The sequence below is a fragment of the Canis aureus genome, chromosome 6 (assembly GCF_053574225.1).
Source record: "Canis aureus isolate CA01 chromosome 6, VMU_Caureus_v.1.0, whole genome shotgun sequence".
NCBI lineage: Eukaryota > Metazoa > Chordata > Mammalia > Carnivora > Canidae > Canis > Canis aureus.
The window spans coordinates 58276721-58292762 of NC_135616.1; the positions used below are offsets into that span (position 1 = coordinate 58276721).

General features: G+C 39.1%; 1 protein-coding gene across 4 annotated transcripts in view; it reads left to right on the plus strand.

The window, feature by feature from the left end:
* PAPPA2 (pappalysin 2) overlaps positions 1-16042 on the plus strand; it is a 269963-nt gene that overhangs the window by 207259 nt on the left and 46662 nt on the right. For 3 of the 4 annotated variants that reach the window (XM_077901785.1, XM_077901786.1, XM_077901784.1), the window contains 3 exons: positions 7890-8058; positions 9458-9593; positions 11724-11833. In XM_077901785.1, the coding sequence (XP_077757911.1) occupies positions 7890-8058; positions 9458-9593; positions 11724-11833 (415 nt within the window). Of the gene's footprint in view, positions 1-7889; positions 8059-9457; positions 9594-11723; positions 11834-16042 lie in introns of those variants that run through there. The other variant, XR_013382038.1, reaches the window with a different exon arrangement.

Here is a 16042-nt window from a genome sequence, read left to right on the forward strand (position 1 = left end):
AAAAAACAAAGAAGGTGAATGGAACATAGGATGAGGTCAGAGAAAATGGGATGAGATTGTGCAGGACATTGTGATTAAGAAGTGAGAAAATTTGGAATTTTTTTCCATGCAAGTGGAGGCAATTGAAATATCCTAAGCAAAAAAAAAAAAAAAAAAAAAAGCATGATGTAATGTATTTATAAAACATCTCTCTGGCTGGTGTTTGCCAACTGGATAGGAAGGGATCCAGAGAAGTGTGGTGTCCGGGGTTAGGAGGTAAGAGGTAGAACATGGGCTAGCACTCAAGACAGTGGAGATGCAAGAGGTATGGGGACAGATTCCAGAGATATTTGGGAGGAAAAACTGAGAGGACTTGCTGATGGATTGAATAAGATCAGATGGGGAGTTGGGAAAAAAGTAAGATTGAGAGAAAAAGTAGAATCAAAGATGTCTTTTAAGTTTCAAACTTGGGCAACAGGATGGATGATAGTATAGGGGTGGTTGAGGAGGAACATGTACAAAGATAAGGCCATCAAGAACTCACATAACTAATAGTCCTTATCACACAGGGGGGTTTAAGGATAAAATGATATAGATATATATTCTTTCACACAATCCCTAGCACGTAAGTGCTCAATATTTGATTGTTTTTCTGTTGTTATTATTCACGAGGGACTACCCATTGGAGACACTAGATGCCCTTGATCAGTAAAGACATGATCATTCTCTTGGACTCAACAATCATATTTTTATTTTCTCCAGTGAAAAATAAATATTACTCTTGAAAACCCTGCAGTGGTGATAGAAGAATGGGGTAGGGTAGACTCATGTGTGCCTCAAGCAACATCAATCAAACTTTCAGCCAAGTTTTGATTACAAGATCTTTCTTTCTGGCAATGGTGTAAAAAGCAGAAAGAGCACAGCTGGATTTTCAGCACTAGGTGGATACCACAAGTTCTGGAAATTGGAAAAAGCATCTTCTAACTTGGAAATTGTGGTGATTTGTCTGGAGTAGTTAGAAGGAAAATAAATACAGACCTACCCCTAGCCCCAACTGCTCATGATACCATTTACAGAGTAAGTTGTCTGGCTGTAACTGTTTGGTCTTTGCTAAGCATCCAGTCTTTTTAACCAGGGTTGTTAGGTAGGTGATTTTGCTCTCTGATTTCTACACTTAAGGTTAATTTTTGCAATAGGAAAATAAACATAATTTTAGTGTTTTGCCAACCTGGCTACATATAAAAACTGCTAGCCAGTTAAAAAATATAGAATGCTAGGACAATCCCAGGATACTTGATTTAGTAAGCCTGTAAATCTAGGTTTTTAAATGTCTCCTAAATGATTGGTCTACAGATGTCATTTGGAAACCATTGGTCTGAGGATTGGGGTGTTATATTATGATTTGAAAACCCTGGAGTCTGTTTTTTCTTTTGCCGGTGAATTGCTTGCAGTGTGGCATTAGGCAAATCACTTCATGGTTCCTAATGTCATAGTTTAGCCTCATTTATTCCACTGGAATGAAGAAAATATAGACAGCTAATAGTCAGTGGGTAGAATGTTTCATGTGAAGGACATTTGGACTAGACTATCGAAATTTAGAATCCCTGTCCTGGTGAGGGTCTGCCTGTGTGCATTGATCTAACATCCAATGCTATCATTCCTTAAAATGCAAACTACTTGCTTCATGATTTCAAGTGACTCTTGATTCATAGCACTTTATGGGAAGGAGTTGAACCACTGTGAATAAACCAGTTTTTTTCATTTATGATTTTAAAAGGCTCAGAGGTCACTCCTCAACACTAAACTCAGAAAAGGGAGCTATGGCACCACTAGAGATCAAAGTCTTGCCATTGCTATAGGCTTTAGTCTCCTTCAAGGGTCCTTTGTGGAAACTAAGTTTCCTGGATCTAGGAGGAATCCAGGACACTGAATTCTTGCTACAATCACAGTCTCCTACAGCCAGAACCAGCTTGTGGCACTCAAGTGCTAGGCTCCATACCATGGGATCTCAAGGTTAGTGCCCAAAACAGGGATTGACAGGCATTGACGTGGAGCCATTGAGACAGGGCTTGCTACTGGGCTTTGAGGAACTGACCAATCAAACGCAGTGTGAGAAATCTGAAGGCAGAACCTGAACTGGGTCATCTCATAGAGTGCCATGCAGAATTTGTGAGAAGTGTATGGAGAGAAGGCCAGAGGAGGCACTCCTCATACAAGGGAGAAGAACCTGGGAAGGAGAATCCATGAGGTTGAGGGGACATGGGGACCCCTATAGAAAGGAAATGCCATTTCCTAGGGAATCAGATCTCTCTACCAAACTCCTCTCACTCCTGCCTGTAGTGGCTTCTGGTGGAGTTCAGGGGGTCCTGGTGGGAACTGTGCTGCTTTTGTTTCTACCTTCAAGTATTCCCTCTCTATATATTTTACTGATATTACTGGTGGTTTGCATCACAGGGCCTGTCATGTTGTTCAGCTACCACCTGCAATGACCTACTCACTCTTCCCCATGCAAGTTTGATCTATCTACCTTCACCACTGGGATTATTAAACTGGCAAGGAAAGATATGAAATCTGCATTCTTGAATGGCTCTTCACACTGGGCAAGAAAAGGGAGGACTATTTCCATGTTGAAGAGTTCCAACCAATTCAGAGAAAAATACCACATGAAGTCAAAATATTATCGTCTTGGCCAAGAAAGGGTTTTCCTTTATAACCATGCTGACATGCAAAGTTTTACAGCCTTGACTCTCCCCTGGTGTCAGTGGTATTGCCTGCTCTCTCCAGCTGGAGGATGTCAATTCAGCAGAGGTAGGGAAAGGATTTCATCTGTGGGAGGTTGTAGAAAGAAGAGAGTCCCTGGGAGAATATAAACTCTGTAGTGTAAAAGAAGAGTAGAATATCCAGTCTACAAGAAGGACAAAAAGGAGTTTCGTTATCATCAAAAGAACTACAAATCTTTCATTGAAATAGATTTGGGAAGACATTTTTGGGTGGAATCTTCCTTTAGGGAAAGAAGCCATATACACAATATTACATAGTATGTGATTTCATTTATGTAAAGTTCAAGAACAGGCAAACCTAATCTATGTTGATGAAAGTCAGAATAGTGTGGATTGCCAGGGTGTGGGAAGGTTTAACTATAAGGAACACCAGGGGAATTTGGGATACTGGGCACTGGAAATGCTCTGTATCTTGATCTGAATGATTACCCAGGTGTATTCACATGTAAAAATTCCTTGAGCTGTATACTAAGATTTGTGTAATATTCCATATGTAATTTATTAGTCAATACAGAAGTTTAAAATGAATGGTCTTATTTTGCCACCCTTATAAATGTGGCATCATGGTAAAGGGCCTCCAATATTTTGAATAGGATAGAGATGCTATTAATATTCAAAGTGGGCTGTAGAGCATAAAAGGAGCAGTTAAACCTGACACAGTGGAAGGACCACAGGCTTTGGCAGCAACTCACCTCGGTCCAGGTCCTAATATACCTTTTACTGTAGATCTTTGAGCTAGCTTGAAATCTCTCTCAGGCTCAGGTCCCTTCTCTATGTGGATAATAATATACTTAACTTAACTGCCATTTGGAGGATTCAGTGAAATGATGTATTCCAGTCATAAAATCAGTCATAAAATCAGATTTCTACCCTACAATATTCTTGATAATAAAGGTATAAATATCAATAACTATTTAACATTATACTAAATAGAAGTTGAAAGCTTTTCTTCTAATATTAAGAACAAGACAAAGATGCTCACTCTTGCTGCTTTTTTTATTCAACATAGTATTGGAAGTCCTAGCCATAGCAATTAGTCAAGAAGAAGAAATAAAAACCCTCCAAACTGGAAAGAAAGCAACACTGTCACAATCTGCAGATTATATGATACTATATGGAGAAAATACCAAAGATTCTACATACAAAAAAATCATTAGAACTAATAAATGAATTCAGTCAAGTTGTATGGATTAGTTTAGTGAAGAATTACTAAGTGAATTCAGTAAAATTGTTTCTATATACTCTTAACAAACTACTACAGAAATTAAGAAAACAACCCCATGTACAATTGCATCAAAAGGAATAAAATTCCTGGGAATAAATTTAACCAAGGAGATAAAATACCTGCATACTGAAAACTCAAAGACATTGATGAAAGAAATTGAAGAAGACAAAAATAAATGGAAAGATACTCCATACTTCTAGATTAGAAGAATGAATATTGTTAAACTACCCATACTACCCAAAGCAATCTCTAAATTGACTGCATTCCCTATTAAAATCCCAATGGTGTTTTCACAGAACTAGAACAAACAGTTCTAATATTTGCATAGGGTCACAAAAGACCTTTGATAGCCAAAGGAATCTTGAAAAGGAAAAACAAAGCTAGAGGTATCATACTCCCTGATTTCAAACTATGCTACAAAGCTATAATAATCAAAACAATATGATATTGTTATAAAAAGAGACATTGATCAATGAAATGAAATACAGAGCCAGCAGTAAACCCATACATATATGATCAATAAGTTACAACAAAAGAGCCAAAAATTTTCAATGGGGGAAAAGACAATCTCTTCAATAAATGGTGTTGGGAAAAACTGGTTGGCCTCATGTAAAGCAGTGAAACTAGATCATTGCTTTACACTCTACACAAAATGGTAGACATGATCAAATGTAATGAATGTAAGACCATGAATGTAAGACCTGAAACCATAAAACTCCTAGAAGAAAACGTAGGAGGTGAACTCTTCAGCACTGGTCATTGGTCATTGAATTTTTGGATTTGATTCCAAAATCAAAGACAACAAAAGCAAAAATGAACAAGTGGACTACATCAAACTAAAAACTTCTTCACAGTGAAGGAAACCATCAACAAAATGAAAAGGCAACCTACTGAATGGCAGAAAATGTTTACAAATCATATAACCAATAAGGGGTTAATATCCAAAACATATAAAGAACTTAGAACAACTCAATAGCAAAAAAACAAACAACCCCATTAAAAAATTGGCAAAGGGTCTAAATAGACATTTTTCCAAAGAAGACCTACAGATGGCCAACAGACACATGCTAAGATGTTCAAAATCACCAATTATCAGGGAAATGCAGATCACAACCACAGGGAGATATCTTTTCAAACCTGTTAGAATGGCTGTTATTAAAAAGATACGAAATAACAAGTGTTGAAGAAGATGTGGAGAAAAGGAAACCCTTGTATACTGTTGTTGTGAATGTAAATTAGAGCAGCCACTATGGAAAACAGTATGGAGGATCCTCAAAAAATCAAGAATAGAACTATAGTATGATCCAGTAATTCTATTTCTGGGGGTTTATCCAAAAAATAAAAATAAAAACACTAATTTGAAAGGATATATTGCACTCCTGTGTTCATTGCAGCATTGTTTACAATAGCTGAGATATGGAAACAATCAAGTGTCTATCAAAGGATGAATGGATAAAGAAAATGTAGTGAAAAAAAAAGAAAATGTAGTGTATATACATGATGAAATACTACTCAGCCATTAAAAAGAAGGAAATCTTACCATTTGTGACAACATGGATATCTTAAGGGTAGTAAGCTAAGTGAAATAGGTCAGATAGGGAAAGATAATTACCATATATTCTACTTATCCATTGAATCAAGAAACCCAAAATGAATGAACAAATATAAGAAAACTCATGGACACAAAGAACAGATAGATGGTTATCAGAGGGGAAGGGAGTTGGGAGCAGAGGAAGTGAGTGAAGGAGGTCCGTCGCATGCTGATTGATGGTAACTAGACTTACGATGATCACTTTGTGGTATATAGAAATATCAAATTATCATGTTGCATATCTGAAACTAATGTTACATAACAATTTTACCTCAATAAAAACTAACAAACACTCTTTCACTTATTTCTAAGTGGAGATTGTTCAAATTATGTTAAACTATTAAAATTTATTTAAATTATTTGAAATCAAATAATTCTGTGCTAGGATCTAGGGCAAATTATTTCACACTTCTGAGTGTGTTTCTTTATGAAATAAGAATAATAATAATACAATTTCATCATAAGTATGCTGATAATTCAGTTTGTCACCATGTATAACGTGCTCTGCAATATGCCTAACACACTGTGAATTTTGGTTAAATTATTCAACTTGGAAGATACTTAACAATGCCTGATGTAAGCCCGATATTATTTAGAAATTAATATGAGGAATTAAAAACAAGAATAAGATACAATGCTTGCCTTCAGAAAGTTTCCATCTTACTGGAAAAGAGACGTGCACATTCATAAAACAATGTGATAAATATTTTACTAGTGTGATATGAGAATACTGGAGAAGCTCATTGTATAATAGTGCAACAGTCACTAAAAGTTGTGATCATATTTAAATTTAAAAAGAGCATCATGAACCCAGAAAATGATAATTTAAGGCTGCCCTATGGTTGAGTCAATGGCCAAGAAATTATTTGTGTTTTAGAATCACAAGCTTGTAACCAGGATTGCTCTGGATCAGAAGTGGATGCATTAAAACAGCAGCATGGGAAGCACCTTCAAATTGACAGTGAGCCGGAAGGGGCATGGAATGGAATTCACAGCATCAAGACCTAATTCTATTGACTGCTGTCTGCCTCGAAGCAATTTCTCTGGTTGGAGGCCGTGTTTGTGCCCGAGGAGGAAGAGCAGTTCTTTGAAGACAGTGTTGAGTCATGCCTACTTGGAGTCAGCCTTGGAGAGGCTGACAGAAGCTATGAGTGCTTTCCAAGAAAAGATGGACTTGTAAACAAACAAAATGGCCATAATATCTCTAGTGAGGTTCTTGCCCTTCTGAAATTCAGGCTTAGAGTCTCTGTTCTGAAAGAAAATCCATATGCTGCATCTTCTTCCCTGTCTGGAGAACTAAGAAATATTGGCAACTTCATAAATTATATTACCATATGAACCCTGATGATCCCAAGATCACTTCTGGGAGGTCCCCTGAGTGTGGGATAACTTTTTCTTTCCTTCATCCTACCTGGCATTTCCCAGTGCACTTAGGTGTGAGGCTTCTCCAAGATGAAAGGCTTAAACAAAACCCAACTGTAAACAATCTAGACCTTGTGCTGATATTTATCAAGCTCTCTTGAGAGTTACATAGCAAATATTACAGGCATACCTTGTTTTATTGTGTTTCACTTTATAGTACTTTGAAGATATTGCAGTTTTTACAAATCAAAGGTTTGTGGCAACCCAGCACTGAGCAAGTTTTTTGGTACTGTTTTATCCAACAGCATTTACTCACCTCAAGTCTCTGCATCATGTTTTGGTAATTCTGGCACTATCTCAGACATTTTCATTATTATTGTATTTGTTATGATGATCTGTGATCAGTGATCTTTGATGTTATTATTATAATCATTTTAGGATACTATTATAATCATTTTAGGATACCATGAACCATACCCATATGACAGCAACCTTGTATGTGTTCTGACTGCTTCACTGAGGGGCTGTTCGCCCATCTCTCTTCCTCTCCTTGGGCCTCTACATTCCCTGAGAAACAACAAAACTGGAATTAAGCCAATTAGTAACACTACAGTATTCTCTAAGTGAGTAAAAGGAAGAGTCACATATCTCTCACTTTAAATCAAAATCTAGACATGATTAAGCTTTCACTGTTTTTTCAGACATAATGCTATTGTACATTTAATAGGCTACAATATATTAGTATAAACATGAGTTTTATATGCAAATTCATTTGACTCTTTTTTGATTCTCTGACTTAGAAATTAGACTGATAAGGTAGGACCTTTAGCTAACAAGACCCAATTGTGACTGCCTATTTGCTACTCCTTATCCCATATTACTTAGAGTCCAGTCTTCTCCCATGACCTCCTTGAGGGAGTCTAATGGGCTATTTTGTTTCATGTCTCATCAGCAATTTCCTGAAGATACAGTGCCTGGAGGGTGGAATCTGGGAGCAAGGCAGCTGTGTCCCAGTGGTGTGCGAGCCCCCTTCTCCTGTCTTTGAAGGCATGTATGAATGTACCAATGGCTTTGAGCTCAACAGCCAATGTGCGCTCAACTGTAACCAGGAAAGTGGAAAGGTAAGATGACTTGAACTTGGTTTTGGATCAGACTGTGTTCTAATCTTGATGACCAATTCAAGAATGTTGACTAGAAATGATCTAAATGAATCCCAACAGGCTGGGCCTTACTAAGTTGGGATTCTAACCAGCAGTGTTAATATGATTTGATAGAAAATTCAGAAGATAACTACATTCTTGGAATAGTTTTTCCTGAGTTTAGAACTTCCTCTTGGATAAAAGAAAAATCTGATGGGTTGGGTACCTGGGTAAATTCCAAAAAATTCTGGGATTTTGATTTGGCAATGTGATTTCCTCCCATGTATGGCCACTAACCTAACCTGGCTATGAAAGCTGGTATCATATTTTTCCATAGAACAGATCCCTGAACAGGAACACAAATTTCTCAGCAGAGGCAAAGCTGAAAGTGCTGCTTGACTGCCATTCTCACTAGGATTTTGGCTTTAGAGGTCTCAGATGAAAACCACAGTCTTATCATGGTTATGTCAATTTTAGTTTTGACTCTTTTCAAGTCACACACACACATGAGACAGGAAGTTAAGCAGACTTCCTAGGCAGAGATCAATGACCTTGACTGCTCTCCTGGCACATGTGTATCTCAGTGTCCAACACTCCAAGGTAAGCACTGCTGGACAGATGTGCAAAGAAAATGCTGTGAAATGAGACTCCTGAGAAATCAAATACATCCGTTTACACTGATTGTCTAAGGCCTCAAGGAGTTGGCCCTGGATGAAGGGCGAGTTATCTACAATTCTAAAATCTTTCTTTCTTGGGTTTTGTGAGTTAGTGCTATTTTCTCTGTGATCTGCATATAGTATACTTTGTGATTATTGAGGGTGTGGAGCCAAAAGTTAAACAAACCAGCATACATATAGAGAAAGGGAATAAAACTTTGATGAGATCAAAGGCAACTATGATGTGTCCATTCAAGCAGAAAGGCAAAAATACCTTTGGAAAAATAATGAATTGGTTTCCCTGGATCTCACTCCTCTTGAAAAAATATGACATTTGCTACAAGCAGCATTTGTGTGATAGTATGGATGAATCCATGCAAAACAACACCATCTGTGAAAAAAATTCCAAAAATATCTCCAAATATGTGGGCTACAGTTAACAACTCACTGAATCCTTATATCCAAAGAAAAATACATTGTTAATAAATTTCATTAATGACAAAATTGTTTATGATTTCTTCACATCAAAATGGCAAAACATTGTCTTGACTTTTCTTATTTTTTGTTTTTATTTTTTGGTCAGTAATGAATGGTTTATTATTTCAATAGTATCTTTTAGTCCAGGTTCCAAAAGTTGGAACACACTGTTTCATCAGACCACTTTTTCCCTGCTCTAAATGAACTTAACAAAATAAGAATGGAAATGTTTGCTTTTGATATTGTAGCGCCCCATCCTCTGCACTAAGGAGGGACTGTGGACTGAGGAGTTCGCCTTGTGTGAGCACCTGCAGGGGGAGTGCCCACCACCCCCCTCGGAGCTAAATTCTGTGGAGTACAAGTGCGAACAGGGATACGGGATTGGTAAGTTTGGAAAGAGATGCTAAATTTGGCTCCCAAGTAATCCTTTTATTAGGCCTGGCTGGATTTTGAGTCTGATCCATTGTTCTCCCTGAGGAATAGATGGAAATGCAAGTTGACTTCTAGCTGGTTCAGTAAAAATGAAATTTATGGCAAACTCATTCTTTTTACCCTTCCACGTGCACGTGTAACATTGGTGTGGCTGCTGAACTATTTGCAGAGTGTCTGGTCATGTTACCCACTTTGCTGCAGACAGAGAGTGGATTAGATTGTGGCAGGAGTGGAGCTGTAGTCCAAGAGGGAAGATGGGAATATGTAGCCATACACCATACATGTGCTGGGCCCCTTCTCCAATTCTTTCTGCAGTTTTTCCTGGAGCAGAGAGTTCCTGAAAGGGACGAATTGAGATGGCATTTGCTTGTGTTGCTCTTCAGCCATTCTTTCTCTAGAGGAGACCAGGCTCCAGAACCTATAGGCAACTTCTTAATCAAGTAATTGCAACTAAAGGTCTCTGTGGTCAGAGCTGATTTATAGTGATGTTGATTGAACTTTACCCTGGCTGGATCTAAGCATCATAGAAAAGAGATGCTACTTGTGGAAAACCTGAGTTCTGAGTAAATTTTATTTATTTATTTATTTATTTATTTATTTATTTATTTATTTATAAGATTTTATTTATCTATTTATTCATGATAGACATAGAGAGAGAGAGAAAGAGAGAGAGAGAGGCAGAGACACAGGCAGAGGGAGAAGCAGGCTCCATGACAGGAGCCTGATGCAGGACTCGATCCCGGGACTCCAGGATCCTGCCCTGGGCCAAAGGCAGGCGCTGAACTGCTGAGCCACCCAGGGATCCCCAGTAAATTTATTTTTTTAAGATTTTATTTATTTATTTGAGAGAGAGAGAGAACACATGAGAAGAGGGAGAGGCAGAGAATCTCAAGCAGACTCCACACTGAATACACAGGCCACTGGGAGACTTGATCTCTTGACCCCAAGATCATGATGTGAGCCAAAACCAAGAGTCAGACACTTAACTGAGACACCCCAAGCATGGATAATTTTATGTCATTCTAATTGTGCAATGCTAATGAGTATAATTTGAGTAAATAAGAAAGTTCACTAGTTTCTGAGATGGCTCTCTACCATATTTAGGTTACTCTTTGCACCAAGAAATCTCATGACCAGGCATGGTGTGGTGGGGTGCTCAGACTGGGCCTCTTAAGTGGTGTTTCATGAGCAAAGTCTCATCTCCCCATCTCTAATTTCTGCATTAAAATGTCATGCAGTTACATAGATAGAGCTCTTAAGAGTCATGCAACATTTTGAGTTATTTCACAAGTTTGCAAAAAACATAGAAATAGAGATAGAGCTAAAAAGAAGCTTGGAGAGGAGCAAATCTATAGATGAGGAAACAGAACCCTGGGAGTGTGCCATCTTTGAATAGAGTTTTAGAAGACACTTGGGCCCTACATACAAGGGAATGGAGCAAGATTTTCCTTCAGGAGGCCAACACATGACCCAAGTCTCTGCTTCTAATTCCTGTTGCTTCCTCTTTTAATCACATAGGTTTCTTGGCTGCCAGCATAATGATCTTCAATGGAGCAACAGACATTATAAATCTGCCTTCATACTTTCTGGGCCATTTTTTTTTCCTCTAGCTAGCAAATTTCTTAGGTAGTGACTGATATAATTATAAGCCTTCCAGAGATCATATAAGCAGGAATGATACTAAATGTACTTAAAAGGCGTCAGCCAATCAGCTTAGTCTTTGGCTGGCCAGAGTCCTAGAGTGGGGCCTTGGAGGTCTACAGGACCAGGAGTTAAGCTTATAATTGCTGGATCATGCAGAGATTCAGAGATTCCAAAGAAGAGGCTGTACTGGACCAGAAGAAGGGATGGGCATGGCATCAAGGAGAGTTAACTTGGGGCAGTGGCTCTTTAGCGATTAGTGTAGACATATCCCTATAGGGGCATTGTAGATGAGTATCAGCCCTGCGTATAACCACAAAAATGTGGTGATCCATAACATAGAAAGTAATTGCTCTTAAAAAATCAAAGCTATTGATCCCAGGATGAAAAAGACAGAGATATAAGAAGTTTAAGTCTCTACTGTAAATTTCTGTCCTTCAGGTGCAGTGTGTTCCCCATCGTGTGTAATTCCCCCTAGCGATCCTGTAATTCTGCCTGAGAACATCACTGCTGACACTCTGGAGCACTGGATGGAACCTGTCAAAGTCCAGGTGAGGAAAGGGGCATTTTTATGTGCCAAGAATGTAAGACCACTGGAGAATTCTCAACTGACAGCATATTCCCTGGAGTAATTTCTGAGGCTTTCAGGGCATCCTTAAAGCAAACAACCACATGGATCCTTCCTAAAGAGAAGAATTCAACATTGGGAAGAGAAAAGAGGAAACGTGAGAAAAAAGATGGCCCCTATCCAGAGGATAGTTTAAAAGATAATCTAGAAGGAGGACTTGGAGATATAAAGAATGGTAATTCAGGAAGGGAATGGAAAGAGAAGATTACCACTAATTAAAAATAGGACAAAAAATCTTAGAAGGAGCCAAAAGAATGAAGAAAGTTGAAAGGATAGAGAGGGAAAGATGGTTTAGAAAAGAGGAAGATGAAACTGAATGCAGAGAAATGATACCCAAAGGAGTAAGAGAGGGAGCTGCCTTTCCTGTCTCCATTCCCATCCTTTCTGAAACCTGAGATCTTCTCCCTGGGTGCTCTGGAATCCAATCCGTTGTGGGCAGGACCCACTAAATCCACGGCCTCTTCTCTGGGCTCTCCATGTGTTTGCATTCTCAGTTGAAACCCTGCGGACTCCCCTCCCTGCTTTCTCTCTCCCCTGGGCCTGGGAGAGGGGCACCTGCCCTCCTATCTCCTTGGTGCCACTTCCAAACCATTCTCCCCTTCTCCTCCCTGGAGTTCCCCCACATTTGAATCTAATGCTAACAGAGCAATCCATTCAATGCCCTCATCTTCTGTCATCTTCGGACCCCCTTCCCTTATGTCTTTAACACTTTAGCTCCTGGGTCATGGTTGCCTTAGCTGCTACTTCTGCAGAACCATTGATTTCAATATCACATACTTGATCCTTCAAAAACCTGGGTTCTCAGTTCCACGACCTCTTTTCCTCCTGTCTTTGCCTTTCTGACTTCGTCCCTTTTATGACTTTCTTGGCACATTCTGATCTTCCCACAGTGGCTTGTTGACTGATTCTTGAGCATGCTAGGCACACTCCCACCATAGTACCTTTGCTCTGTGGTTCCCTCTGCCTAGAATGCTCTTCTCCCAGGTCTTGCTCCTTGACTTTCTTTAGAATTTTACTCAAAAGTCAGGTGCCCTCTTTGTCTATCTAAAATTTTAACTCCCTAAAATTTTGTCCCCCTTTCCCTTTTTAAAACTTTTTCTCCTTAGGACTTACCATTACCAGGCATATTATACATTTTATTTATCTTATTTAGTATCCCTTTCTGCTGCTGGAATAAAAAGCTCAAGGAAGGAATATTATCTGTTCCATTCACTACTATCTCCCCAGATCTTAGAACAGTGCCTAGTATGTAGAAAGTGCTCAATAAATGTTTAAGAAGTGAATAAATGAAAAAGAGGGTGAGAAAGCTATACAAGATCTGGATGGAGAGGATCTTATGGTATGTTAGTTATTTCTTCTTAGAATGGGGAGGGAGAGGATGACAAAGAGCCTGGGAGCTTGTTTGCTTTATTAGACTGTCTAACAAAGAAAATCCTTTGTCATAGAGTCACCAAGAGATGGAGTCTAGAAATGTACCACATTTAATTTGGAAACCATCCTCAGATTGCTTTTTTTTCCCTCACAGGCTAGTTTTGCTATATTATCAGCACAGGAATTTGTGTCAAAGCAGGAGGATTAGGAAAAAATACCCTAAGCATGATTCGGGAAAGGGGAACAGGAGTAGCATACTCCTATTAATTCAGTCAGTTAGTTATTCATTGAACATACATTTGTTGGACTTACTATGTGCCCTGGAACTGGTCTAACTGCTGGGAATATGGAGATGAAAAAAATGATAGTCCTTCTATTTACAAAATTTATAATCTGGCCAGGAAAACAGACATTTATAATAATGCAACACAGGAAATGGCTTGGTCGTGGTAGAAATGAGGCAGCAACACCCAAGAGGAAGCAACTAATTCTGCTCAGGAGCTTCAAGAAGGATCAAAGGACCACAAGGCTTTTCCTCTGGGTCATAAACTATGATCGAGAGCAGTATTCTAGAGGATAGGAATGGTAAGAAGTTCTCTGTGGCTGAAACGAGGGTCTGTGTGGTGCCTAGGGAGAGGGAAGATGGGTACTAGAAGAATGAGATGGGGAGAAACAAATGGGCAAGATCCCTCAGGGCAGGCCATGCCTTTTTAGGATGTAGAACTTAAGGACAACACTGGATAGAGTGGAGCAAACCAGGAGCCTGAGGGCAGTGTGAAGACTGGATTGGGGTGGGGAGGAAAAAGTCAGAGAAACACCTAGCCTGGTTCTCCCATCCTGGGCCTTCTAGACTTCCTGTTCTACTCCCCATAGCCTGCTGTGAAGGTCTAACTGGAATTACAGCGCCTGAAGGAAGAGCTCCTGCCTCCTGTTTCATGAAGCGCTAGATGGTCTAGATCTTGAATTCAACTTCTCCCTGGGGAAAGACTTCTCTTTCTCCATTAGTAGCTAAAGGGAGAAAGGCTTAGAATGTCTCAGACCCTTTCTTCCTCTTGAGAAATAAATTGCTTAAGGAATGCTTCTCTACCCACATCACCGTAAAGCCATCCAGTGGGAACAGTCGGTGGATATAGGCCAGAGTGCAGGCCTTCCAATGATTGGGGGTCTCCCACTTCTGCTTTCCAACTGGAACATTCAAAGAAAAGCAGTTTGGATGTCTCCATGAAGATAGCAGGGGTACCAATTACAGAGACTTGACTGTCTCCAAACTAGAAAACAATATTCTCTATTTTCCAAAAGCTTCTTTCTTCTTAACTGTCCTCCAGGGAAGTCATTATTATTTATTTACTCTAATTCCATAGTTTTTTATTTACATTTATATACCTAGTGACTTTTCCAGTGCTGGGACAGGTGTCTTATAAATATTGGTTGAGTGACCCAAAAAATTGCAGCACCATTTTCTACCTTTTTTTTTTTTTTTTAAGATTTTATTTATTTATTTGAGAGGGAGAGAGCATGAGCAGAGAGGGAGAGAGGGAGAAGCAGACTCCCTGCTGACCAAGGATCCCAGACACAGGGCTTGATCCCAGGACCCTGGGATCATGACCTGAACCAAAGGCAGATGCTTAACTAACTGAGCCATCCAGATGCCTCACCATTTTCTACTTTGGGAGTAAATGTCTACTTTTTCATCAAACTGGATCATTTTGGCAGCTCTGTGTGACTGTGTGTAATCACATCCTTGTCATTTTCAGTTGCCCATCCCAGAGAGAAAATTCAGAGTACTTTTTTCTCCTTAAGCCAAACATCAAATGTTATGGTCTGTACCCTTGCGTGTGTCATGACAGTGGTCTAGTCAGTAAATCCAGGTTTTGAAACAGGTTATCCAGGCATGATTTTGAGGATGATAGCATCACAGAATGGTTGTAGACCTTAGAATCAAAAATGTGTCAAAAACCAAAACACTGAGTTTTCACTCATTATTTCTGTAATTCATCAGGTGCATAATTTTAAGCAATTTTACTGTTCTGTGCCTCCGTTTCCTCATCTGTAAAATAGACACAGTACCTATTTCGTAAGGTTGACATGAGCATCAGATTTGAAACACGGATAGAAATTAACTTTGTGCTTGAAGAACAGTCTTTCTCCATTATTTGTCATTCTTACTGCAGACGGGTTGCTTTTCCTCATCTCTGCCAGCTCTTCCCATCTGTGATCATACTGCCCTTCTTTGTAATCTGGGAGGACAGCTATACTGATCACAATTTGCATATTGTTAGAGGCACTATCACCTTAGTGGAGCTTTTAAGACTTGTGTCCTATTTCTGCATGAAAACAAAGTGAGGTAATTAGCTTCTTCTCATAATGTGGAGGAAGAATTGAGATAACTCACAAAACGAGCCTCATCCTTGCCTTGTAAGACTAATTTGTTCCTGAGAAAACATCCAAAGGTCAGAATTTTAAAAGTTGAATACATAATTGATAACATTTGCTCCTGAACCCCCAAATCAATATTCTTTTTACCAGAAGAAAACTCAGTGTTAATCCAGTAGTTAACATGAATTATCATAGAGTGGCCAAAGAAGCTGTCTTCTGTGCGTCTCTCAACAATTTCATAGATATAATGAAATAAAGGTGTATCGCTTACCAAAAAAGCTTACATGGGATGCTTTGCTTTTAGGAAATCAAAACTTTATTATAACAGAAAACAAAAGGAAGAAGTCAGTGGATGCAGTGGGAACAGTGATGAGGTTGTTCTTAT